The sequence below is a fragment of the Oncorhynchus nerka genome, linkage group LG18 (genome assembly GCF_034236695.1).
Source record: "Oncorhynchus nerka isolate Pitt River linkage group LG18, Oner_Uvic_2.0, whole genome shotgun sequence".
Lineage (NCBI taxonomy): Eukaryota > Metazoa > Chordata > Actinopteri > Salmoniformes > Salmonidae > Oncorhynchus > Oncorhynchus nerka.
The window spans coordinates 39,655,111-39,680,838 of NC_088413.1; the positions used below are offsets into that span (position 1 = coordinate 39,655,111).

General features: G+C 46.4%; 1 protein-coding gene across 4 annotated transcripts in view; it reads right to left on the bottom strand.

Moving 5' to 3' along the window:
* Window positions 1–271: 271 nt before the first annotated feature.
* The window catches only part of LOC115145957 (spectrin beta chain, erythrocytic-like), a 55,746-nt gene continuing 30,289 nt past the window's right edge, over window positions 272–25,728 (bottom strand). For 3 of the 4 annotated variants that reach the window (XM_065004068.1, XM_065004069.1, XM_065004071.1), the window contains 30 exons: window positions 25,409–25,711; window positions 24,474–24,624; window positions 23,727–23,866; window positions 23,316–23,519; window positions 22,881–23,156; window positions 22,359–22,609; window positions 21,993–22,130; window positions 21,501–21,858; window positions 21,174–21,368; window positions 20,720–20,926; window positions 16,496–16,698; window positions 15,609–15,699; window positions 14,348–14,494; window positions 13,511–13,774; window positions 13,093–13,320; window positions 12,739–12,951; window positions 12,380–12,547; window positions 11,913–12,043; window positions 11,383–11,587; window positions 10,922–11,145; window positions 10,532–10,682; window positions 9,246–9,490; window positions 8,146–8,284; window positions 7,808–7,892; window positions 7,470–7,666; window positions 7,100–7,249; window positions 6,676–6,956; window positions 4,390–4,563; window positions 4,051–4,093; window positions 272–3,804 (listed from right to left, as the gene is read on the bottom strand). In XM_065004068.1, the coding sequence (XP_064860140.1) occupies window positions 3,604–3,804; window positions 4,051–4,093; window positions 4,390–4,563; window positions 6,676–6,956; window positions 7,100–7,249; window positions 7,470–7,666; window positions 7,808–7,892; window positions 8,146–8,284; window positions 9,246–9,490; window positions 10,532–10,682; window positions 10,922–11,145; window positions 11,383–11,587; window positions 11,913–12,043; window positions 12,380–12,547; window positions 12,739–12,951; window positions 13,093–13,320; window positions 13,511–13,774; window positions 14,348–14,494; window positions 15,609–15,699; window positions 16,496–16,698; window positions 20,720–20,926; window positions 21,174–21,368; window positions 21,501–21,858; window positions 21,993–22,130; window positions 22,359–22,609; window positions 22,881–23,156; window positions 23,316–23,519; window positions 23,727–23,866; window positions 24,474–24,624; window positions 25,409–25,711 (5,763 nt within the window). In that variant the 3' untranslated portion in view covers window positions 272–3,603. The remainder of the gene's footprint in view (window positions 3,805–4,050; window positions 4,094–4,389; window positions 4,564–6,675; window positions 6,957–7,099; window positions 7,250–7,469; window positions 7,667–7,807; window positions 7,893–8,145; window positions 8,285–9,245; window positions 9,491–10,531; window positions 10,683–10,921; window positions 11,146–11,382; window positions 11,588–11,912; window positions 12,044–12,379; window positions 12,548–12,738; window positions 12,952–13,092; window positions 13,321–13,510; window positions 13,775–14,347; window positions 14,495–15,608; window positions 15,700–16,495; window positions 16,699–20,719; window positions 20,927–21,173; window positions 21,369–21,500; window positions 21,859–21,992; window positions 22,131–22,358; window positions 22,610–22,880; window positions 23,157–23,315; window positions 23,520–23,726; window positions 23,867–24,473; window positions 24,625–25,408; window positions 25,712–25,728) is intronic. The other variant, XM_065004070.1, reaches the window with a different exon arrangement.

Genomic DNA, 25,728 nt, shown 5'->3' on the forward strand with positions numbered 1-25,728 from the left:
ATAGACATTTTCTGTCAACATTTTGGGATATTTTACATAGCTTGTAGAGAGTAGAAAATGCGGATTTAAAACCACTACACAGAGGACTGGAAGATAAAGACGTTGAGTTTAGTATGTGATGAGTAGATGTGAGGGTGGGAAAGTGTAATGGATGAAGGATCTAGAGGGACAGTACAGCCAGTACATTAAAAGGCCATGTGTAGTAGGTTTGGGGTCAATTCGATTTTGAGTGATTACCCCTAAAAAGCAACTTCGCGTTTTGGACACAACCTATGTAGCATCAATTTCAGTAAAACATTTATTCTAGTGTCAAAATGTATTACAATGTGACATGTACAGTGCATTCGTAAAGTATTCCGACCCCTTGACTTTTTCCACATTGTTACGTTACAGCCTTATTCTAAAATGGAGTAAATTCGTTTTTTTTTTACCTCAATCTACACACAATACCCCGTAATGACTAAGCAAAACAGGGACAATTCTTTGACCTCATGTTTTGGTTTTTGCTCTGACATGCACTGTCAACTGTGATACCTTTGCAAATGTATACAAAAATATATATTTGCATAAGTATTCAGACCCTTTACTCAGTACTTTGTTGAAGGACCTTTGGCAGGGATTACAGCATCGAGTCTTGGGTATGACGCTACAAGTTTGGCCCACCTGTATTAGTCGAGTTTCTCCCATTCTTCTCTGCAGATCCTCTTAAGCTCCGTCAGGTTGGATGGGGAGTGCCGCTGCACAGCTATTTTCATGTCTCTCCAGAGGTGTTCCATCGAGTTCAAGTCTGGGTTCTGGCAAGGACATTGAGACTTGTCCCAAAGCCACTCCTGTGTCATATTGGCAGTGCTTAGGGTTGTTCTGATGGAAGTTGAACCTTTGCCCCGGTCCTGAGCACTCTTTTCATCAAGGATCTCTCTGTACTTTGCTCTGTTCATTTTTCCCTTGATCCTGACTCGTCTCCCAGTCCCTGCCTATGAAAAACATGCCCACAGCATGATGCTGCCACCACCTTGCTTCACCATAGGGATGGTGCCAGGTTTCCTCCAGACCTGACACTTGGCATTCAGTCCAGAGTTCAATCTTGGTTTCATCAGGCCAGAGAATATTTTGTCATGGTCAGAGTCGTTTATGTGCCCTCCAAGCAGGCTGTCATTTGCCTTTTATTCAGGAGTGGCTGCTGTCTGGCCACTGTACCAGAAAGGCCTGATGGAATGCTGCAGAGATGGTTGTCGTTCTGGAAGGTTCTCCCATCTCCACAGAGGAACTCTGGCTCTCTGCTGGAGTGAACATCGGGTTCTTGGTCACCTCCCTGACCAAAGCCCTTCTCCTGCAATTGCTCAGTTTGGCCGGGCGGCCAGCTCTAGAAAGAGTCTTGGTGGTTCCAAACTTCTTCCATTTTAATAATGATGGTGGCCACTGTTCTTGGGGACCTGTTTCAGAAATGTTTTTGGTACCCGTCCCCAGATCTGTGCCTCAACGCAATCATGTCTCTGAGCTTAACGAACAATTCCTTCGACCTCTTGGCTTGATTTTTGTTTTGACAACTGTGGGCACCTTATGTAGACCGGTGTGTACCTTTTCTAAATCATGTCCAATCAATTGAATTTACCACAGGTGGACTCCAATCATGTTGTAGAAACATCTCAAGGATGATCCAATGGAAACAGGATGCACTTGAGCTCAATTTCGAGTCTCATAGCAAAGGATCTGAATACTTTTGTAAATAAGGTGTCTGTTTTGCAAATGTTTTATATAAAATGTTCTAAAACCCGGTTTTCACTTTGTCATTATAGGGTATTGTATGTTTATGTATATATGAATAATATATATATATATATTTTTTTTAATCCATTTTAGAATAAGGGTGTAACTTAATGTGGGCAAAGTCAAGGGGTCTGAATATTTTCTGTAAATAGGTCATTTTGTTTTGGCATTCGATATCGCACACCAGCAACCAACCAACCAGCACAAAGGAAGGGGGTATACCTGATACAAAGGAAAAACAAACTACACAAACAATGTTGGACTGTCAGTAGTCAAATGTATGAGTATATTTTCCTAGTTCCATTATATACTGTACATTTAGGTGATGTAAAAGAAAATATTTGAGAATGGATTCCTTTTTAAAATATGTATCATTAACTTTACTAATGTCATTGAGGGAAAAAAATGAAATTTGAATATTCTGACGGTCGTTTTTCAAATTAAATACATTTTTTCTGGTTTTCCACATCGTTGTCTTTACCCATCTTCAACGATTTCTGTATTTCCATACATACATACATACATTCATTCATTCATTTTGACACATTCTTACATTATGAATTTTTCATACTGTGTGGGTTTTGGAAAAGCAATTTAGATTTGATTGACCCACAATTTTTATCCTCGATTTTTGACAGACTAAAAAAGTATTTCTGTCTCCGATTTATGTAATTGAAGATGTTTTGAGTGAAACCAAACAAAGTGTGATAGAATCAGTTGCAGTCCAAAGTAAAAGACCAATCGGGCAGGCCAAGTTGGTCTAGTTTGAGTGTGAGTCCTAGATTCAATCAGATCAAGCGTTTACCGGCAATAGCAGACACTCGCATAGAGGATGTGGATTTGACAAATCTAACACAGTTCCATCACCTACACTGTCAAAACAACCGCTATGCGGAGGTTGGCTAAAGCAGAGCTGATTGAAGAGCCCGAATAATATCACGACACTATAGCACCATATAAAACAAAAAAAACATGCATCTTTAGATACAGTACCAGACAAAAGTTTGGACACACCTACTCATTCAAAGCTGGTTGAGAGAATGCCTTGAATGACTAGGTGTGTCCAAACTTTTGACTGGTACTGTATATAGATATGAGATTCGATACACATGTGTTTTAGGCATAGGCTATTTCAAGTTCTCAGCAACAGAGATGGCCACAGTGCTATTCTGGTAAAAGTCATGTTTGAAAGTAATTGAGTTGATTTTTTGTTTTAGGTAAAAGCAAGACAATAATCAGGTAACATTATTGTCTTTCAATTGTGTTACTTTCATCATCTCAGCTAAAACAGTCTATAACATCCAATTTCGGTAATGTTATTTGGCTTTCACAGTGCATAGGACAATTAGTTTGCATACTTGCTGTTGTACTAGTCGTGCATGCAGGTATTGTACTGTGCAGCACTGTACAATGTCTCACTCTCTTTCAGGCAACACTAGGCCTATCATTTAATTAGCTAAAATAGCATTTACAAAGCTCTACAAAGAAAATAGCTACCATACCCAAACCTGATGATTTTATGATATGAGCTCCAAATTTACAAACATTCTTCGGTTGAGTGTCAAAAGAACATTCCTGTGCTTTTAATTCACTATTTAAATGTAGCATATTTTGTCAAAGAGAAAACAAAAAGAGAAAGAAAAAGGTGGACATTTGCATTGATACACTGGCTTTAAATACACTCCGCAGCATGAGCGTAGGTTTAAATCTAAAAACTACAATATCTCAGGTATTTTATTGTAATAAAAAAAAATCAATATTGTAAGGTGATAAAAATCTGTCTTACTGATTGTACACTACTTCTGCCCATGTGACGGAAATATCGTCAGTCAGTCCTCACTTCTTCTTTGCGAACCGACTGAATCCCTTCTTCTCCTTGTCTTTCTTCTCTTTCGCTGGCTCTGTGGTGGTGGTGGAGGAGGAAGGAGGGGGCAAGCTGTGGGCCCGGGCCCCTGCGGACCCTGAGGGTCCTACCTCTTCCTGCGCCAGGGGCTTCACTGCCTTCTCCATCGCCTGGGTCCAAAGATCCAGCTCCTTCTGAAATAACCATTTATGTTCAATATATATTTCTTTGAATTTGGGTGTTGGGGTTAAGATTGCTACAAGATTATCGTTCATAATACATCGACAGATGTAACACAGCTGCACAGATACTTGTGATTTAATTCCAGAAAGAGGCAGAAAGCTGATCTTTTAGATGGTTCAACAGAGCTGTAATTTGCTGACTGATTGATTGACTCATAAAGTATAACACGAGTATTTAGAAGTGCATGAAGAACTCACCTTTTCTTTACACTGGAACAAGTACTCACTACCATCGCCAAGCCTGGAAGAGAGACAGCCCAAAATGAACAACATTCAGTACGGATTCAAAAAAAAAGTGCAATTAACAGAGTGTGTGAATCACAGGTGGTTGGCGGCAACTTCATTGGGGAGGACGGTCTCGTGGTAATGGCTGGAGTGGAATGGGCGGAATGGTATCAAATACAGCAAACACATGGTTTCCAGGCGTTTTGATGCCATTCCATTCGCTCCATTCCAGCCATTATTATGAGCCGTTCCTCCCCTCGGCAGCCTCCACGGATGTGAACTATGTAAAGTGAGAGACTCCGGGATCCTCGCCTCAGTTTGAATACGTGCTTCTTCTTCTTGTAGTTGGTCAGGACTTCACAACTGGCGTTGCCGAGCGACAGAGGGTCCTCTCCGTGGTAGGTGGAGCCATGGCTGATGCTCTTGGCGTCCTTATAGACAGACAGCTGACCAGGCTTCAGCACACAGTACAGGTTGTTCCAGGACCTGTGAGAGGACAGGAGCACAAACACATTTAGCTGGAGGAGACCTTAACCAAGATACATAGGCATCCCAAGCTTACCCCAAACTATTTGAATTATCTTGCGGTAGAGCCATGAACTTGAATGATATTAATTTGAACTATACTTTATATCCTATCTACTGTAAGGCCTCGATTCAATCCGATCGAGCGCTAACCTGTGTTGGCAGAGATCCGCATAGCGGATGTTTTGGAGGTGTAACTGCGGTATGAGCTGACAAATACACTATTTAGACAAAAGTATGTTGACACCCCTTCAAATTAGTGGATTTGGCTATTTCAGCCACACCCGTTGCTGACAGGTGTTAAAATCGATCACACAGACAGCGAATGTCCATAGACAAACATTGGCAGTAGAATGGCCTTACTGAAGAGCTCAGTGACTTTCAACCTGGCACCGTCATAGGATGCCACCTTTCCAACAAGTCAGTTTGCCAAATTTCTGCCCTGCTAGAGCTGCCCCGGGCCAACTGTAAGTGCTGTTATTGTGAAGTGGAAACATCTAGGATCAACAACGGCTCAGTCGCGAAGTGGTAGGCCACACAAGCTCACAGAACGGGAACGTCAAGTGCTGAAGCGCGTAGAAATTGTCTCACTACTGAACTGCCCCTGGAACATCAGCACAACAACTGTTCGCTGGGGGCTTCATGAAATGGGTTTCCATGGCCGAGCAGCTGCACACAAGCCTAAGATCACCATGTGCAATGCTAAGCGTTGCCTGGAGTGGTGTAAAGCAAGCCGACATTGGACTCTGGAGCAGCGAAAACACGTTCTCTGGAGTGATGAATCACGCTGCACCATCTGGCAGTCCGACAGGAATCTGGGTTTGGCGGATGCAAGGACAATGCTACCTGCCCCAATGCATAATGCTAACTATAAAGTTTGGTGGAGGAGGAATAATGGTCTGGGGCTGTTTTCATGTTTTGGGGAGGTCCCTTAGTTCCAGTGAAGGGAAATCGTAACGCTACGGCAAACAATAACATTCTAGACAATTCTGTGCTTCCAACTTTGTGGCAACAGTTTGGGGAAGGCCCTTTCCTGTTTCAGCATGACAATGCCCTGTGCAAAGTCCATACAGAAATTGCTAGGTCCATACAGAAATTGTTTGTTGAGACCAGTGTGGAAGAACTTGACAGAGGCCTGACCTCAACCCCATTGAACACCTTTGGGATAAATTGGAACGCCGACTGCGAGCCAGACCTAATCGCCCAACATCAGTGCCCGACCTCACTAATCTTGTTGTGGCTGAATGGAAGCAAGTCCCCGCAGCAATGTTCCAGCATCTAGTGGAAAGCCTTCCCAGAAGAGTGGAGGCTCCATGTGAATGCCCATGATTTTGGAATGAGATGCTCGACGACTTTTGGTCATGTGATGTAGATGAGCGGCTGCTCTTGTATGTCACAAACCACTCCCTTCCTTATTATCACTACCAAGTTAGATGTTCAAAACGGCAATAGAAAGTTGACTCTTAACTCTTGACTCTCTCTCTCTTTTCATGTTCATTTGGACGGGGGATGTTTATCTGTCTAATTGAGGTGTAGACAATAGAATACGTGGCTGCATAGGATTTGTCCGATTAGAAAGTTGGGTGTAATCATTGCATCCATTGGCAGTGCCCACAACAAGCTAAAGCAAGGAGCCACTCGTGGATTGGATGGTTCTAACACAGTTTTACCTCTTAGACCGCTAAAACAACCCTTGTGCGGGTGTTGGCTAGCGCAGATCTGATCAAATGTAGCCCGCAGTCGAGTGAGTGCAATGGTACCTTCTTATAATACCCCAAATGATAAAAAGAATGTTACACGTTATGTGGATAGTCCATCTATAGATGCTCTACAGACTCACTAACCTTTCCACTATCTACTCACCCTAGCTCCAACCCTAACCTTAACCCTTATCCTAACCCAAAACTTCACCGTAACCCTAACCATAGCCTTAGCAAGAAGTTGTTAATGAGCAGATAGTTTGTTGATTGTATGGCCTTCTGTAGAGCATCTACAGATAGAAAATCTGGTCTATCCAAACAAAGTGTGACCTAAAAAACAACTGAATTCTACGCAAATCATTTTCGTATCTACCTGTTAGAAGTCTTCTTCCCAGCAGCCTCCAGGTCGTGTTTGCGTCCCAGCATGCCCTCCTGCAGAACAGCCTTAGCACTGAGGGGTTCAGCGGGCAGGGTAGTGGACCTGATCTCCCCCTCCCTGAGGGTCTGTCCAGACACAGAGGCATCCAGCAGCTCCAGAGAGCTAGCCTCCTGCAAGCCAGCCTCCTGCATCTCAGAGAGCAGGGGCATCGTGGAGTCACCTGCTGTCCCCTCCAACTGACCTGAACTTGCCTCCACCACTGCCCCAGATGCAGGCTGGGAAAGGAGTGAGGGAGGGAGGGAATACGATATATATATCTCTTTTTAATGTATAATCAATATAATATCCTTATATACAAATTGGGAATAATATTGTCAGAGATGGTCATTTTGTCAGCATACATTAGCTCAGTACGAACCAGTGTCTGCTCTTCAATGGTGTAGAGCTGAGAAGAGTCCTCAGCAAACCCAGTGTCTTCTCTCCTGCTCTCCATCTGTGAGCGCTGCTGCTCCTCTGTTACAATCTGCTGCATCTCCTGCTGCTGCTTCCTCAACTCCAACAGCTCCAACTGAGAGAGAGACACAGACATGGAATGTAGTCATTTTCACCCGCAAATAGAGGTAAGGCATAGATACACACACACACTGCAATTGTTTATATGAAAAAATGGGGACATCAGGGGAAAAAAACTGCTAAAGGAGACAGATTTACACAGATCACAAACAAACAACACCCCCCCACCCTCACCTCCCCTCCCAAACACACACACAATCCTATCCACAATATACCGTAGTAAGTCTCTCCAGTGCTGAGAAGCGCTCCTCCCAGGTGGCGGTGGACTTCTCAAAGGCTTCATGTCTCTTCAGCAGTTTCTCCACCTCGTCTACCGTCTGTCCCAAGTCCTTGCTGGCCACGTATGGCTCCTGAGCCACTAGCCACGACTCCGCCACTGAGGCATCCCGTGCAAACTGGCACACCTCCAACACTGGGACATAACACAAGACAAGACCAATGTGTAAGTATGCTATATGGACCCAGGGCCTTGTGTTTTTGTGCTCACTCTGATCTATAATACCGTATCAGGAAGGAGGGGAAAAGGGAGGGTTGTTGTTGTTGCTGTACTCACAGAGCCTGAGCCAGTCCCACCGGTCCTCCCACTTCATCATCATTTCCTTCCTCTTCTCCCTCTGCTGGCTCAGCTTAATACTTATCTGACAGAGAATGAGGATGACAGTAACAGGGATGGTCAGATGAATTCAGTTTTCAAATGAGGTAGAGTCACAAGGTACAGAAATAGCCACATATCTGAAAGAATTTAGTGTAGCCCCAGGCTCTTCCCCAATTCAACTTTACTTGATTGCTTGCATACTCTCTCCTCGCCTCCTTCTCAAAACACATTGGAGGAGAAGATCTGAGGGAAGGGAGAGGCGTGGAGATTTGATATAGAGCCCTGGTGTTCCTCACCTCAACAGAGTCTTTGTGTTTGCGAGCCAGCAGAGCTTTGCCGTGCTCCTCACATTCAGAGAACTTGGGTCCACGCTGGTTGATCTCTGACATAATCCCTTGGTGGTATTTCATCAGCAGCTCTACTGATGACACGTCCCTGAGGAGAGAGAGGTAGAAACAACATGCGATCATCTAGCTTTTATCGCTCTATCCTCTATTCCTCCATCCCCCACCCTTCCTTTCTCCCTTCACCCCCTCTCCCCTCCGTTTCCCCAGTCCACTCTCCCCTCCGTTTCCCCAGTCCACTCTCCCCTCCGTTTCCCCAGTCCACTCTCCCCTCCGTTTCCCCAGTCCACTCTCCCCTCCGCTTCCCCAGTCCACTCTCCCCTCCGTTTCCCCAGTCCACTCTCCCCTCCGTTTCCCCAGTCCACTCTCCCCTCCGTTTCCCCAGTCCACTCTCTCCTCCGTTTCCCCAGTCCCCTCTCCCCTCCGTTTCCCCAGTCCACTCTCCCCTCCGTTTCCCCAGTCCACTCTCCCCCTCCGTTTCCCCAGTCCACTCTCCCCTCCGTTTCCCCAGTCCACTCTCCCCTCCGTTTCCCCAGTCCACTCTCTCCTCCGTTTCCTCAGTCCCCTCTCCCCTCCGTTTCCCAGTCCACTCTCTCTTCCGTTTCCCCAGTCCACTCTCCCCTCCGTTTCCCCAGTCCACTCTCTCCTCCGTTTCCCCAGTCCCCTCTCCCCTCCGTTTCCCCAGTCCACTCTCCCCTCCGTTTCCCCAGTCCTCTCTCCCCTCCGTTTCCCCAGTCCCCTCTCCCCTCCGTTTCCCCAGTCCTCTCTCCCCTCCGTTTCCCCAGTCCTCTCTCCCCTCCGTTTCCCCAGTCCACTCTCTCCTCCGTTTCCTGTTGTCTAGTCATTTTGAAGATGTTTTTCTCTGCATATATTCCTTGTGACAATTAAACCCACAACTGTGGTTGCAAGTACCTGGCTCCAACCAACAGAGCCATGGGATCCCCTTTCCTCCCCTGTCCTGTTCACCTTAAACTCAGAACACAGAACAAAGTTTTGCCCGCCCGCACTAGCTAGCTAGCATTTATGTTAACAGTCCTGTCACATGAGATTACCGTGGTTTCTCCTGTGTCTCTATCTGTTGTATGGTGCTCTCCATCCAGGCCATGAGGTCTCGAACCATGGTGAAGAAGCGGAACTTATCAGCTGTCTCCTCCAGGCGTCTCCTGCGGCCGTCACAGGCATCCAGCAAGGCTTTCCAGGCCTCCACCACCTCCTTCTCCTGGGTCTGGATCTCCACAGCCTGGTCCCCAGCGTACTGGGCATGCAGACGGACCGCTGTCTCCTGGAATTGCTGCACCTGGTGGGGGAGGAGGAGGGAGGTTGCGGTGGTGAACTTAGATATAGAATCTCCATGGAGGTGATTATGAGAGAGAAACCCTTGTGAGAGCAAAAGTACAAGATGATGTTATAATACTGTTATTGCATCAAATGGTTATTTTATGGAATAGAATAGAACGCTCTCATCTGTGCGTAGTCTTCTGAGTTGGGCCTCTGGGGGCTTAATGCTCACAGTGGATTTACAATGCCTTTGGTGATTTAACCTTAAGACCGCATTCCATAGTATGAGTTGGTGTTTGTGTACTGGTTGGTACCAGGGCAGAGATGGCTCAGGTGTGTATAATGAAGAGGGGAACCTTGTTTTTGGGGCCAGACCCTGGTTTCCAAACAATGAGAACAGTCTTTACAGCAGATACTGTCTGCTGTGAATTATTCATTTCTTTCATACGAATCCTAATCTTGTGACCCATTCCACATATCTGTTGCTTGTCATGTAGACTAAGGGAGTGTATCTTGCCATTTAAAAGATCTTTGTATCCTTTGTGTCTGGGCTCTCAATGATTCATCTAAGAGTGGTTCGTCGACCAGCCATAGTAACTGCAGAGCACTCACATCATTCACTTGTGTGTGTGGTGTGACATGCTTTCCTTACTAATATGTGAATAAAGATTTTGTTTAAGTATAACTCTGACTTGCGTGATGAGTTTGTCTCTCCTCATTAGATAATACAGAAATGAACCACGACACCCTCGATGTAGAAGACTTTCAATCCCATTTCACATATTTTCTTTATCGTCCTTCGAGACGGATTCGAGCGACTCCAATCACGACTGGCGTTCAGTGTTATTGCAATGTGTTGTTACAGGGAGGCCACCAAGGCACACAAAAACAAATGCTGTCTTACAACTACTCACCTTGGTATAACTTGAAATGTACATGGCTGTACACTAAGTCCTATCTCTAAATCAGCATAACACCTCTTAATATCTTAACGCTGCCTCTCCCATTGACCTCTCAACCAAACTCCAGGCTTCCCAGGTAGTAGAGGGTTAAGGTGTACCTGTTTTCCCAGGGCGCTGATGTCCCTCTCGAAGGCGGCGTGCATGCGGTGGAAGGTATCTGCCTTGCTGAAGTCTTCTCCCAGGTCAGCAGGAATCTCATTATGTTTCTCCTGGATCTGAGCCACCAGCTCCTTCCCATCATCGAAGTACCTGAGAACCACCAGGGCATTCACTGCTGAGCACTCACTGTACCACTACTGTAGTATACAACTGTAATCTGTCAGAAGTCAGATCTCAACCGTCTATGAAAGGAAAAATGAAACGTCTTCACTGTCTAAAAAAAATGACAAATTATTGTCTTGTGTTTGCCTTGTGTGTTTGTCTTGTGTGTTTGAGCCTAGGCATACAAAGCCAAAAACAGTGAGGGGCATTCATGTGTCCAGACTCACTTGAGCAGGTCATATGAGGCTTGTAGGAGCTGAGCGCGGGTGTCTATGAGTTCCAGCAGGTCAGCCCAGCTCTCATTGACGCTGTCCTTCCACTCGGCCATGGCAGAAGCCTCTGTGTGGCCCGCCTCAATCAGTTCGTCTATGGTCTGATTCACATAGTCCACACGCTCCTGCCCCAAGGTCCCTGTCTCCCGGGCAAAGTCACGGAACTTGTCCCTCAGGAGCTGGACGGTTTAGATTTGGGGAGGGAAAATAAAAAGGAAATAGTTTCAAAAATACGAGAGCTCAATCATAGACTACTCCATGAGAATACAGAACATTACAGAGAGAACCAATACAAGGTGTGACTTCACATTCGTGCTTGGACCATTCTCCATCCCTTCAGCCGCCTAGAAAGTCCCATTAACCCGATCGCCCCCCCCCTCCCTGGCCTCTGTATTTGGTATGTATTCCACCCTCACCGTGACATGGTCCAGGTCCTGTCCCATCTCCTGGGAGGAGGCCACCACATCCCTCTCAGCGATCAAGTGCTCCAGATCCTCCACCTCACGGCTCAGCAGGAAGTGATGATAGGCATGGTCCAGCTTCCTCCTGCGGTCCTCTGCCAGGTCCTTCAGACCAGCGTACTGCTTATCTACCTGGCCCTGACGACGGATGACAGACTCACTATCGGGAGGGAGGAAGGGAGAGGGAGAGAAAGAGCGAGTGACTGACAAGAGGAGACAAGTCACCATCATGCATCAAGATGTGTCATAGCTGTCTGATCTTTGTATGGTAAGGGACCCAATCGTAACCACACCCATCACTCTCAATACTGTTACACAGTGAGGAACAAGAGACTAATCCTAAAAAGGGAGGATTCTCCACATGTATGCAACATAGTCTGAGGCCTACAGAGGAGGTAGTGATACTATACTGTAGTACTATACTGTACTATACTGTAGTACCCAAGGTAAGCTGAGTGAACCCTAAATATCTAGGTTCCACTCACCCATCAGGGTGGTCCTCGTTGAGCATCTTCTGTGCGCGGTCAGCCAGCTTCTGGATGGCGTCTGAGTAGTCATCTACAGCCTCCTTCATGATCAGGTGACGCTTCAACATCAACATGGCTCCCCGCTCATCCTTAAGAGAGGTGGAGGGGGGGAGAAATGAACACTTTAAAGCCACAATCTTTTATATGTTTTTTTTCTCAGCCAAACAGCATCCCCACCGCTTGGTTTACTATGAGGGATGAGATTGGACAAATATCACCACTCTCGATTCACCAGTGGAGCTATGGTTGCAAGGACTGACGGTCCATAAGATCCACTTGATAGTTGCAAATATATTTGGAGTACAATGCCTTGGCATTCTCACCAGCAATCATGTAGAGTTCCTGCTCTTCTATTCAAATCTCAGCCTCCTCCCCTCCTCTCTCATCTCTCCTCCCATTTCCTCTCCTCCCCTCAGCCTCCTTACCTTGGCTTTCTCATCAGTGATCATGTATAGCTCCTCCTCTCCTATCCAGGCCTCAGCTTCATCAGCGTCATTAAAGTACTGTTGGGCCAGGTTAGATCCGTTCAGCCTGTCTCTCCTCTTAGCCATCTCATCCTGCAGCCGAGACCACACCTCCTCCAGCTCCTTCACCTGGAATCAGGGACACAATGCAAAAACAAAAACAGTATCAGTAACAAACCTTTTTCAAAAACCAACCGTTGAAAACGAGCAAAAAAATGGGAAAAAGGTGGAAGGAACAGAGGTGGAGGAGATGGGACAGATGGTAGAAAACAAGAAGTGTGCACGGGCGTGTGCACGTGCAATCGTGAACATGTGCACACCTGCTGTCCAATATGCTCAGCCTCCGGCCCGCCCGCCTCTGTCGCGGCCGATGCCATCCTCCGGCCGCGCTCCAACACCTCATCCACCCGGGGCTGGTGGCCCTCCATCTCCCTCTGTAATGTCTGGTTCTTCTTCAACAACATTTGGACCGCTTGGAGATTGTTGCCGTGTTCATCTGACATCGCAAGGGGCAACCTCTCCTCGACCCAGAGCTGCGATAGAGAAGAGAAAAAGAGAGAGAGAACAGAACGGTGAAACACATCATGTTCATGTCAGCATTTCTCTGAGGAAGCATTCAGGTGGAAACAACAGCGCCGTAGTGGCGATGATGATAATCTGAAAGGCATCCTCACAATCTCATCAGCCAGGTCCCTGTAGAACTGGTGCACGGACTTGGCTGCCTCCAGCTTGCCCCTGCGCTGGGACAGGGGGTTGAGGAGCTGCTGGAAGTCCATCTGGATAGCTTGCTGCTCAGTCTCAAGCTGGTCCTCCCTGCTCCCGGCTAGGCCTCCGTGCTTCTCGACAGCCTTCTGGAGCTCTTCCAGCTCCCGCGCACGGTCACGCACCTGGTTCTCTGTTTGCTAGAGGGGGGGGGGGGGGGGGGGTTAAAGTAGTGGCTGGGTAGACTGGAGACAGAACTTTTTTTTTTCTCAACGAGAAGATTGGAACTCTCCGGCTTTTGTTCCGGAGTCTAAAGTGTTATTGTTTGATCAACCTCCGAAACTGGGGGAGGGACATTAGACAGACACACCCCTCCACACACACACACACCTGGTGCTTCTTGAGCAGGATGTTAGCGTTTGTGAGGTCCTTGACCTCCTCGTCTCCCTGTAGCTCCTTCTGCAGCTCAGCCAGCCACTTCTTGATGTCGGCCTGACTCTGGTCAAACAGCTCGGAGCGGTTAGCATCAAACAACAGACGGGCCTTGTCCTCGGCAGTGGACTCCAGCTTGTCCCACAGCTCATGCAGCTTCGCCAGACGCTCTGTCACGATGGGCTCGAACTCAGGTTTGGCATCCATCAGCTCCTGACCCTCCTGTGGATGAGAAGACGGGGCGGCGTTAGAAAGGTCACAGGGGAAACGTTCATACTTGTTACATCATCCATCAGCGTCTGTGGCACATGTATGATAAGTAATATGGATGGGATGTGCACCAGGAATAATTCAAGTAGGCTATATGATTACTGGGATAGACTAGCGTCATGTCCAGTGGGTGTACGTGTACATTAAGCTGCCTCACGATCCACAAACAGAAGATCATGCCTTTTGGGACATTCTGGCTCGCTTTGTATATTACTATTTCAATCCAAAATAAGCATTTTAAGAGAACAGAAACAGAATCCAGTTCAGCTAGATGCCTTTGCGAAGAGCAGGGTTGATGTTAAAACGTCACATGGACAATATTCTTACTTATTACACCATGTGGCATATAGCAAGGATGTGACCACAAGGACACATAGAAACTGATACTGTAGTGGAGCGAGTGTACAGGCTCTGACAGCTCAGTGTAGCTACGTCACTTTGCACCTTGCGTGCGCGCGCACACACACACACACACACACACACACACACACACACACACACACACACGCATCCACACACGCACACCTGGTCTATTTTGTTCAGCCAGTCTTTGTTGGAGGACAGCTCAGCCATGAAGGCCTGATGTTTCTTCCACTTGGTGTGAATGTTCCTGTCCCCGTCATACGACACGTCCTGAGCCGTCAACATCTTCTCGTTTATCCACAGAGTGAGCTGGAGAGAGGGAGAGGAGAGAGGGTATGGAGAGGAGGGGGAGAGGAGGAGGATGGACAGAGGAATTGAGAGGGGGAGAGGGAGAGGATGGAGGGGTGGGGAGATGGAGGTGAGAGGCAGATTGAGAAAGGATAGTTGAGAGGGAGTGGAGAGGGAGAGGATGGAACGAGGGAAATGGAGACGGAGAGGATGGGGAGAGGGAGTGGAGAGGGAGAGGATGGAACGGAGACGGAGAGGATGGGGAGAGGGAGTGGAGAGGGAGAGGATGGAACGGAGACGGAGAGGATGGGGAGAGGGAGTGGAGAGGGAGAGGATGGAACGGAGACGGAGAGGATGGGGAGAGGGAGTGGAGAGGGAGAGGATGGAACGGAGACGGAGAGGATGGGGAGAGGGAGTGGAGAGGGAGAGGATGGAACGAGGGAAATGGAGATGGAGAGGATGGGGAGAGGGAGTGGAGAGGGAGAGGATGGAACGAGGGAAATGGAGACGGAGAGGATGGGGAGAGGGAGTGGAGAGGGAGAGGATGGAACGGAGACGGAGAGGATGGGGAGAGGGAGTGGAGAGGGAGAGGATGGAACGAGGGAAATGGAGATGGAGAGGATGGGGAGAGGGAGTGGAGAGGGAGAGGATGGAACGAGGGAAATGGAGACGGAGAGGATGGGGAGAGGGAGTGGAGAGGGAGAGGATGGAACGGAGACGGAGAGGATGGGGAGAGGGAGTGGAGAGGGAGAGGATGGAACGAGGGAAATGGAGATGGAGAGGATGGGGAGAGGGAGTGGAGAGGGAGAGGATGGAACGAGGGAAATGGAGACGGAGAGGATGGGGAGAGGGAGTGGAGAGGGAGAGGATGGAACGGAGACGGAGAGGATGGGGAGAGGGAGTGGAGAGGGAGAGGATGGAACGAGGGAAATGGAGACGGAGAGGATGGGGAGAGGGAGTGGAGAGGGAGAGGATGGAATGAGGGAGTGGAGAGGATAGAGAGAGGGAGTGGCGAGGTGGAGGATAGAGAGACGGAGATCAACACAGAGTCCGCACAGACAAGAACAGTAGTAAGAAGTAAGACAGGAACACATTTGCTGTATCATTTTACCAAAAAATGAATCAAATATCTTACATCCTGTGTGTTTTGCAGGAAGTGTTGGAGATCACGGTTATCCTTGAGTACCCCTGTAACCTTGTTGGCTTTGTCTCTGTTCTTGTGGTACCTGCAGATCGAAAACACACAGACACAACAGAACAACACGTTAGACTCAGTCCCATATCGCCAAGGTCGTGTTCATTAGGGCACGCAACGAAAAATGTTTGAAAAGACAACTAAAACGAGCATCTCTTATTCGAGTCCCTCCCTGTTTCAGTCCATTTTTCTCAGTTTGGTGCCTAATGAACATGACCCAGGTCCCCACAACAGAGACTGATGGTAGGGTGTAAACAACACATGCAATCCCCTCTACTGAACCTTTCCAGTTCCAGCCCCAGCGCCACACAGTAAAGAGTCTTTACTAAAGACCTTACTTCCACAGCCCCCCCACCCCTCCTGATCTCTCAGTATAGCTATCACTACCTCCTCTGGGTTGAAGAACACTCTCTCTGCGATCAATACCCATCATAGCAGGCACCCGGTGCCCTCCAACCATCTCCCTCCCAGCAGAGTAGAGTGAAGCCGGATGGGATGATAAATTGCGTGTGTTAATGGGAGAAGGAGCTCCCTCCCTCGCCTCTCCCCCCTCCACTAGAACAATGTTAAAACTAATTATGTATTGCTGACCTAGCTGACTCAGAATGGCAGGCTAAAAGTTCATTACAATATGTACAGACAGATCCTCTTATAAACCCATGGCTGACATTAGAATTAATTGAATGAAAGAGAGCCATTTGTATTCATTTATATTTCATAAACTTAAAACGTCTTTTCAAAGAAATCTGATGTCTTTTGGGTATTTTTTTTATTTATTTTAATTTTAATTAAGCAAATATTAGAGCAGAAAAAGATCCAAGACTAACCTGTCATGGATTAGGTCCATCTTATCTTGGACCCTGGGGGAGTAGAGGTTCCCCCTGTCAACCAATTTCTGTCCACCCTCCAGCATGCTGGCGATCTTCTCTATGTTGGCGTCCATGGTGCAGACGAAGTCCTCGTGTCTCTTCAGGGCCTGCTCTGCTCCGTCCAGGGTGTCAGGCTTGTCCGTGTGGGCCAGAGTGTACTCCTGAAGTAAAGAAATAAAGAATTCATTATGTTTGGTGCTGACTAACAGACGATAAGCTACATCAATGTACTCTTGACCCACCACAGTCACAAACATAGCACAGCACCCTTCAAATTGTCACTTTCTGCTTTACAGTTTTCGATTTTCATTGGGGTTTTTAACTCTATTCATATTCCATGTTTAAATGTTAAAAACTTTATTTGCCATGTGTAATGAATACATCGAAAATCATACTCACTCCAGCATTCAGTGTAAAACCCACAATAAAAACACAATACAAAGACAACAGGGAAATGGTATACTGTAGTAAAGGGGAAATCACAATATTATTGGTTTATCTTCATACGTATGTAAACCTTTATTTCGCTAAGTTAGTAATTAGCTAGGTTTCCATCCAATTGGCGACAGATTTCCATGCGGATATTCTATAATCCACATAAAACAATATGCGTATTTTCCCACCAGAGAAGTATTTCCATCTAATTGACTTGTTATGGACAAAACGGCTGTGGGTGATGACGTAGTGCACATAAAAAATAACTTTTGCAGTTCAATTTCCATGTACAGAATGAAATAAACAACTTAAACTCATTTTCAACTCCACTGACGTCACATTGTTTTAAATATATATATATATATAGCGAACGTGACCACTCCGGTGTTGGCATGTGCGCTCTAGCCAACAGCTCGCATATACAGTGCGGGTATAGCCTATATGATGAGATTATTATAGACAAAAGAGCGAGATTATTTTTATTTGTCAAACGGCAACCAAGCAGAATAAGTCTCGATATTTATTGGAAAGGGGCATCAAGCTCATAATAATAGATACATATTAGATACGTCTATACATAATAGATAAAAGCGTCTGCTAAATGACATATATTATTGCATTATCGTCACCTTGCACATTCACCACCCTGTGAAGTTCAAAACCTGATTTAATCTGTAGCCTAATAAACTGCGTGCTTTCCCAAGTCGTATTGGGAGGACAACACAACATGGCATCGCTTGCCATGTTATTAAATTCAAATTCAAATCAAATTTTTACTTACCGGTCCATTTCAAACTATGCTGAGTTAATGATACAATAGAAACATAAAAATAGTGACACGAGGAATAAATACACAGTGAATAAGGAATAAAAAATAAAGTAAAAGTATGACTATGCAACGCATTCAGAAAGTATTCAGACCCCTTGACTTTTTCCACATTTTGTTACGTTACAGCTTTATTCCAAAACGGATCAAATTCCCCCCCCCCCCCCCGCATCAATCTACACACAATATCCCATAATGACAAAGCAAAACATGTTTTTAGAAATTTTGGCAAATCTATTCAAAATAAAAAACTTAAACATCACATTTACAGGCAGCGATTACAGCCTCGAGTCAAGCTGCAAGCTTGGCACACCTGTATTTGGGGAGTTTCTCCCATTCTTCTCTGCAAATCCTCTCAAGCTCTGTCAGGTTGTATGAGGAGTGTTACTGCACAGCTATTTTCAGCTCTCTCCATTGATATTTGATTGTGTTTAAGTCTGGGCTCTGGCTGGGCTCTGCAAAGACATTCAGAGACTTGTCCTGAAGCCACTTCTGCATTGTCTTGGCTGAGTGCTTAGGGTCGTTGTCCTATTGGAAGGTGAACCTTTGCCCCAGTCTGAGGTCCTGGGCGCTCTGGAGCAAGTTTTCATCAAGGATCTCTCTGTACATTGCTCCATTCATATTTCCCTTGATCCTGACTAGTCTCCCAGTCCATGCCACTGAAAAACATCCCCACAGCATGATGATTCTTCCACCATGCTTCACCGTAGGGATGGTGCCAGGCTTCCTCCAGATGTGACTCTTGGCATCATGGTTTCATCAGACCAAATAATCTTGTTTCTCATGGTCAGAAAGTCTTTAGGTGCCTTTGTGCAAACTCCAAGTGGGCTGTCATGTGCCATTTCCTGAAGAGTGGCTTCCATCTGGCCACTCTACCATAAAGGCCTGATTGGTAGAGTGCTGCAGAGATGGTTGTCCTTCTGGAAGATTTTCCAATCTCCACAGAGGAACTCTGGAGCTCTGTCAGAGTGCCCATTGGATTCTTGGTCACCTCCCTGACCAAGGCCCTTCTCCCTCGATTGCTCAGTTGGCCGGGTGGCCAGCTCTAGAAAGAGTCTTGGTGGTTCCAAACTTCTTCCATTTAATAAGGATGTTGCGAATTTTCTTAGCTTTTTGTTAAAAATCGTGCAACATTTCAGCGCCCTGCTATTCATGCCAGGAATATAGTACATGCATATGATTAGTGTTTGTGGATAGAAAACACTCAGACGTTTCCAAAACTGTTTAAATCACGCCTGTGGCATTTACGGAACGTGCGTTTCATCGCATAGTGCATGAAAATCTGTTCACTGAAAATGGAAAACATATATTCTTCCGCGATGACAGGCAATTGTTAAAAGCGAACAGAATTACATAGAGCCGAGTTTTCATTGGCTACAGCTTCCCCATGTTGTCTAGAGGGACGTCATTTGTTGCGCAATTGATTCTTGGTCTAACCGAAACAAGGGAACTCATTTCCTACTGTCCCCGCCCAGATAATTTGGAAGAGCTCTCTCCTGAAATTTTTTCCAAGACGACAGCTAATGATTTTTACATCGCCTCCTGATGAATTTTATCGCTTATTAACGTGTACTAATACCTAAAGTTGCATTACAAAAGTATTTCGAAGTGTTTTGTGAAAGTTTATCGTCGACTTTTTGAATTTTAAAAAATTACGTTACGTTATGAAACGCTGTTTTTTTCCGTTGATCACACAGTCTACATATAACGATATCTAGGCTATATATGGACCGATTTAATCGGAAAAAAGACCCAATAGTGATTATGGGACATCTAGGAGTGCCAACAAAGAAGATGGTCAAAGGTAATGAATGTTTTCTATTTTATTGTGCGGTTTGTGTAGCGCCGAATATGCTAATTATTTTGTTTACGTCCCCTGCGGGTCTTTTGTGGTGTTACATGCTATCAGATAATAGCTTCTCATGCGTTCCCCGAAAAGCATTTTACAAATCTGACTTGGTCGATAGATTCACAACGAGTGTAGCTTTAATTCAGTATATTTTATGTCAATTTTAATGAAAGTTTGAGGTTTATCAACCTCTATGGTGGCGCTCTTGAGCATTTCTGCTGATTTGATCCCCACAGCGGGAGCACTTCTCTAACTTAAGAATGGTGGAGGCCACTGTGTTCTTGGGGACCTTCAATGCTGCAGAAATGTTTTGATACCCTTCCCCAGATCTGTGCCTTGACACAATCCTGTTTCAGAGCTCTACGGACAATTATTTTCGACCTCATGGGTTGGTTTTTGCTCTGACATGCATTGCTAACTGTGGGACCTTATATAGACAGCTGTGTGCCTTTCCAAATCATGTCCAATCAATTGAATTTACCACAGGTGGACTCTAATCAAGGAGGATCAATGGAAACAGAATGCACCTGAGCTCAATTTCGAGTCTCAAAAGCAAAGGGTCTGAATACTTACTGTGTGAGTGTGTGGGTAAAGTGTGTGTGCATAGAGTCAGTGCAAGAGAGTTAGTACGAAAAAGGGTCAATGCAGGTAGTCCAGGTAGCCATTTGATGATCTATTTAGCAGTCTTGTTTACAAGTCTTATGGCTTGAGTCTTTGACCATTTTTTGGGCCTTCCTCTGCCACCGCCTGGTATAGAGTTCCAGGATGGCAGGGAGCTCGGCCCCAGTGATGTACTGGGCCGTATGCACTACCCTATCAATACCTGCACATAAAAGCGCTTCCACCGCTATTTCTCACATAATTAATCTTACCAACACAAAAGATCCCACGTCGTCTAGGGAAATTTTGTTTTGTCGACATTGGGAAAGTTTACCGAAAAATGTGCTGTTTCCATCAGGCTGTGACAGCCTATACTTTATTCACATAAAAAGGTTGGATGGAAACCTGGTTAAGAAAACAATTGTTTTCTTTCAATATAACAACCTGGTATCACAACGTTGGTTTATCTCACCTGGTTGTTGAGGATGGTCTCCACCTGCTTGGCGTCCCTCATGAACTGCTGGAATCCCAGGCCCTGGTCCAGGAAGCCCTTCCTACTGTCCCACATCTTGTGGAGCTCGTCCCAGCCGCGGTCCAGACCCTTCAGCCTCTTGTCCAACTCCTGGTATTGAGGATCATCCAGCTGGCCCTGGGTCACCGCCACACCCGTGTCCCTCACCTAACGTAATAATAATCATAATATGCCATTTAGCAGACATTTTTATCCAAGCAACTTACAGTGCAGTGACTGTAAACATTTCAGTATATGTGGCTCCAGCAGGAATCCAACCCACGACCCTGGCATCACTAGCACCACGATCTTACTAACGGAGCCACACAGGATCACATATTTATGTCACTGCCTTGACAACTCTTTGTAAAACTATCCCCACTGTTCTTAACAAACTTTACAACTTGAAACTAACCTTGTAGTAGTCCTCCTCGTGTGTGCCCATGTCATCATGCACGGCGTCATGGAGACTCAGCAGCTGCTCTGCCTGGGGCAGAGTCTCAGGCATGTCCTCGGACGCCACGGACTTCTGGGTCTTGAAGAGCCAGGACTGGAAGTCATCCATGTCCTGCAGGAAGTTCTGCAGCTTGGACACCTCTCCCAGAGACTCCTACAATACAACTTTATTAGTCCATTTGTTATGGAGAAGTGCACCACAAAAATGTGTTTTCTGCTTGTTTCCCGACACAGACATAGACCCAGACACACACGCACAAAGATACGCACGCATGCACACACATACCTCCCGGTCCTTCAGGGTGGCTTTCAGGTTATCCCAGGCTGCGTCCAGCTCGGCTCGTCTAGCCAGGATGTCTGCAGCGTTGTCCGGGTGATCCTTGGCCAGCTGGTCCGCCTCACTCCGCAGGAAGGTGAGCTTGTCTCCGATGGCGGCAAGGTCGCGCTCCATGCCATAGAGTTTCCTCTGGATGGTCATGACAGCGTTCAGATCATTGCCCAGTTCCTGGGTGGATTCGATGACCCGGGTTTTGTCTCGAATCCAGGACTCTGTCTCGTCACACTCCAGGCCATAGTTGTGGTAGCTGAGAGCAGAGTCCACCTTTCGCTTCCTCTCCTCAAACATGGCCTTGAAGGCCTCCCACCTGGAAGAGAAGAGACAGACCAGAGGGTTAATACTAATGTTACTGTAGACTGTGGATCATAATGACGACATGTCCTTTTTGCTACGAGTATATACTACATCTACACATGAACATCACATCATCATGAGTCTCACCTCTTATTCAGTCTCGTCTGGCATTCCTTCACCTCTTTGGTACGAGGGTGCCTGCTGTCCTCAAGCTGCTTCACTGCTTTGTTGACATCATCAACCCGTGACTGGACGTTAGCCATGTCTGAAGAAAGTATACTCAACCTGGGAATGAAAGAAATTGTAAGCACTAAATCAAACAGTATGTACCAGAGCAAGCAGGTTACATTCAGAGAAGCGACCAATCCCCCATCAGTCAGTCCAACTGTAACCCGCATTTGCAGAGATCTGATACAGATGTGATTGGTGTCAGATTTATACAAATGTAAAAGTACTGTTTAACATTGCTGGTACCCCAACAATATGACATGACGTCATATCTGTGGTTTGTACCTGTTCTGCACCACCTCCAAATCCTCTAGTTTCTCAGGCACATCCAGCCCTACCAGCCAGGTCTCCTTCTCGCCCATCCACAGCTCACAGGCGTCTGTCTCGCTGAAGATGATGTACAGGGCCATGGCATCATCCAGCTTCTTCTGTCGCAGGTCGCACAGGGACATCAGCTCCATGTACAGGTCTCTGACTTCCGTCAGACGTCTCTGGATGTCCGGCGTGTTACGCAGCTCCTCGGGTAGCGCCGCCGCCTGGTCATAGGAAGTTCAGGTTTATTAGCCATATGGAATAAATACATTGGGGAAATCTGGGGAAATCATCAGAGCTCTTACAATAAAAACAGCATTAAAAACAGTAAGATTAATCTGGACGAATTTCAACAAATATACACATATGTGACAACTAGAGGTTAAATCATGATGCTAACATAATCTAGTAGATCCTAATTGTAAAGCTATGTAAAGTATAGTAACACAGGTTTTATAGGCAAGAACCAGCCATTTGGTCAGACAGTTATTTTACCTGTTTGGTCAGAGCGTCAATGGTGGCTCCGTTCTTGGCCACGTGGTCCCTTAGGCCTCTGTGTCTCTTCAGCAGCCTCTGGGTGGTATACTCATCATGACCCACTTCATCACTGGTCATCTGCCTCTTGGCATCCAGCAGCCAGGCCTTCAGGTCATCAGCCTCTCCCTGGAACTGAAAGAACCTCTGGGTGTCCTGGAGGTTCTGCCTTCTGAACGCTGCCAGCTCCTCCAGCTGCTGCCACTGCCTCCTCACGTCCTCCATGCGATCCCCGACCTTACGATAACATTTTTTTAAAAGAATGACTTTATTGTCCCCATGGGCACATTGTATTTGTGGCCATGTGCATACATATATTAAAGACATATCATGTATAAACACATTATATAGACAGTTACAAACAAAAGAAATACAGTCAACGTGGGGGAAAGCTACTTGTGGTGTGTCGAAGTGTCCAGCCTGGATTATCTTATCTCCTTCGTCCATGATCTCCCGCAAGTGGACACGGCGGGCCCCCAGCTCGTCCTCGAAGGCACTGTGTTTGCTCTGCAGAGTCAGCACACTGGTCAGGTCCTTGCCGTAGTCCAGCGAGGAGAAGATGTGCTCCTTCTCCTTGATCCAGCTCTCCAGCTCGGCCATCTAAGATAAAACAAGGTACACTTTATAGTCATTTCTTTATAATAAAAAAGCTGATATATGTTATAGTCAATTATCACACAAAAAACCCTTGAGGATCACACATACAAACACCCATGGAGAGGTTGGAGGACAGGGTCCGCCGCCCCTGCCGTAGGGCCTTGCTTAAGGGTAAGACCTTTCAGTTGCCTACCTCTGTAGCCTACATACCTCCCAGAAGAAGTTCCAGAGGCGTCGGGACTGCTCCAGTCGGGCACGGCGCTGGGCTGCCAGGGCACACAGCTCCTGGTAACACAGGTCTAGGTGTTGCACCCGGTCCTTAATCACCTGGGGGTCACAGGGCTTGTAGCCTGGGAGGTGAGAGGACAGGGGAAGATTTAAAAACAAGAGCTACGTTTTTGGCATGATTATGTACTGTGTCTTTTGGGTTAACACTTGACATGAAGGTATCTTTTGGGTTAACACTTGACATGAAGGTATCTTTCGGGTTAACACTTGACATGAAGGTATCTTTCGGGTTAACACTTGACATGAAGGTATCTTTTGGGTTAACACTTGACATGAAGGTATCTTTCGGGTTAACACTTGACATGAAGGTATCTTTTGGGTTACATGTTAGAAAGGGAAAGAAAGGGAACGGGCGATACCTAGTCAGTAATACAACTGAACGCATTCAACTGAAATGTGTCTTCCACATTTAACCCCTAACCCCTCTGAATCAGAGAGGTGCGGGGGGGGGGGGCTGCCTTAATCGACATCCACGTCATCGGATGACGGTATCTCTTGGGTTACACTTCACCTGAAGGTATCTGTTGGATTACACTTAACATCTAGGTATGCTAAAAAGGATCATGTAAAGTGTTACCCTCTTTTGTTAGATGCGGGTGTACGGTCCAAGTACAAAACCAGTTGCTAAGGAGGGACAATTCAATGAATAGGAAAGTCGACTGCACTTACTGTCTCCATTGGCAAACTTGAGAGCAGCTGCATTGGCGTTGTGAACTCTCTCTGCCTGCACTGCGATGTCAGCCTCCACCAGAGCATGCTTCTGGAGCAGGTCCTCCACCTCCAACAGGTGCTTCCCAAAGTCAGGAGACAGGAGCCGAGACTGGGGACATACCACAGGTTCAGGGGTCAGGGTTGAGAGGAAGGGGTGGGGGTGGTAAGGAAGGGGTCAAACATGGCAAAGGAATGTTCTGGCATACAGATGTGGGAGCGTAATTTGACCCGTAGTTTTGTCGCAACAAAATATTACTGCAGAAACGGGATGTGAACGTTTAGTCCATAATGATGCTTGATAGGTGGTTAGGCTAAAGTGCAATACTGTTAATATAACCATGAGTTAGTGCGGGTTTTCAGTGAATTTATGTACATCATGAATACATCTGCATTTCCTGGTGCAGGAAAATACTCAGCAACAAAGGAGTGATTAAATGAAATCCTACATCTATAGCTATAGCAGGGAGAAAGCTAACATATTCTTCTGTATGAATATAGATTCTAACCTTGAACCAACATGGCTTTTTCAGATTCATAATTTATAGATTCTGCACATGGCCTATGACAGTGGTAGGCAACTAGATTCAGTCGCGGGCCAGTTTTCAAACAAAGCCTCTCTCTCTATATATATATATATATATATATATATAAATACTAAAACTTTGGGGTCCCCAAAAAGTTTTTGGGCCTACGGACCTGTTGCCGACCTCTGGCCTATGATGTCTGGTTCCAATGGCTCAGTGGGTTAGCTAGCAAGTAACACAAGGGTTATAGGTTCGATCGCAGCAGGGGCTAGAGTGAAAACAACATGTACTATATCCCTGTCTTTAATCTATAATTCTGCAAGTCACCTTCGATACATCATTTCTATGGCCCTACTATTAACAATCTACCTTCATCTCATCGATCCAGTTGATAATGTACAACATCTCCTGGAAGATCCTCTGCAGGGTGAGGTTCTTGTCCAGGCGTGCCCTGCGAGCATTCAATAGTTCCAGTAGGTAATCCCGTAGCCTCAGGATGTTGTCCTTACGTACGTCGATGCGCTTGGCGTCATGGTAGAGCTCAGACTGCAGCTCTTTCGAGATGGCCACTATGCCCTGGATGCGTTCCTCGTAGGCAGCGATGTCCGTCTCGATGGCGTCGTGCTTCTTCTTCGCCGCTTCCACCGCCGGCAGGTCGTAGCCAAAGTTGTCCTGAAGGGGGAAGGTGG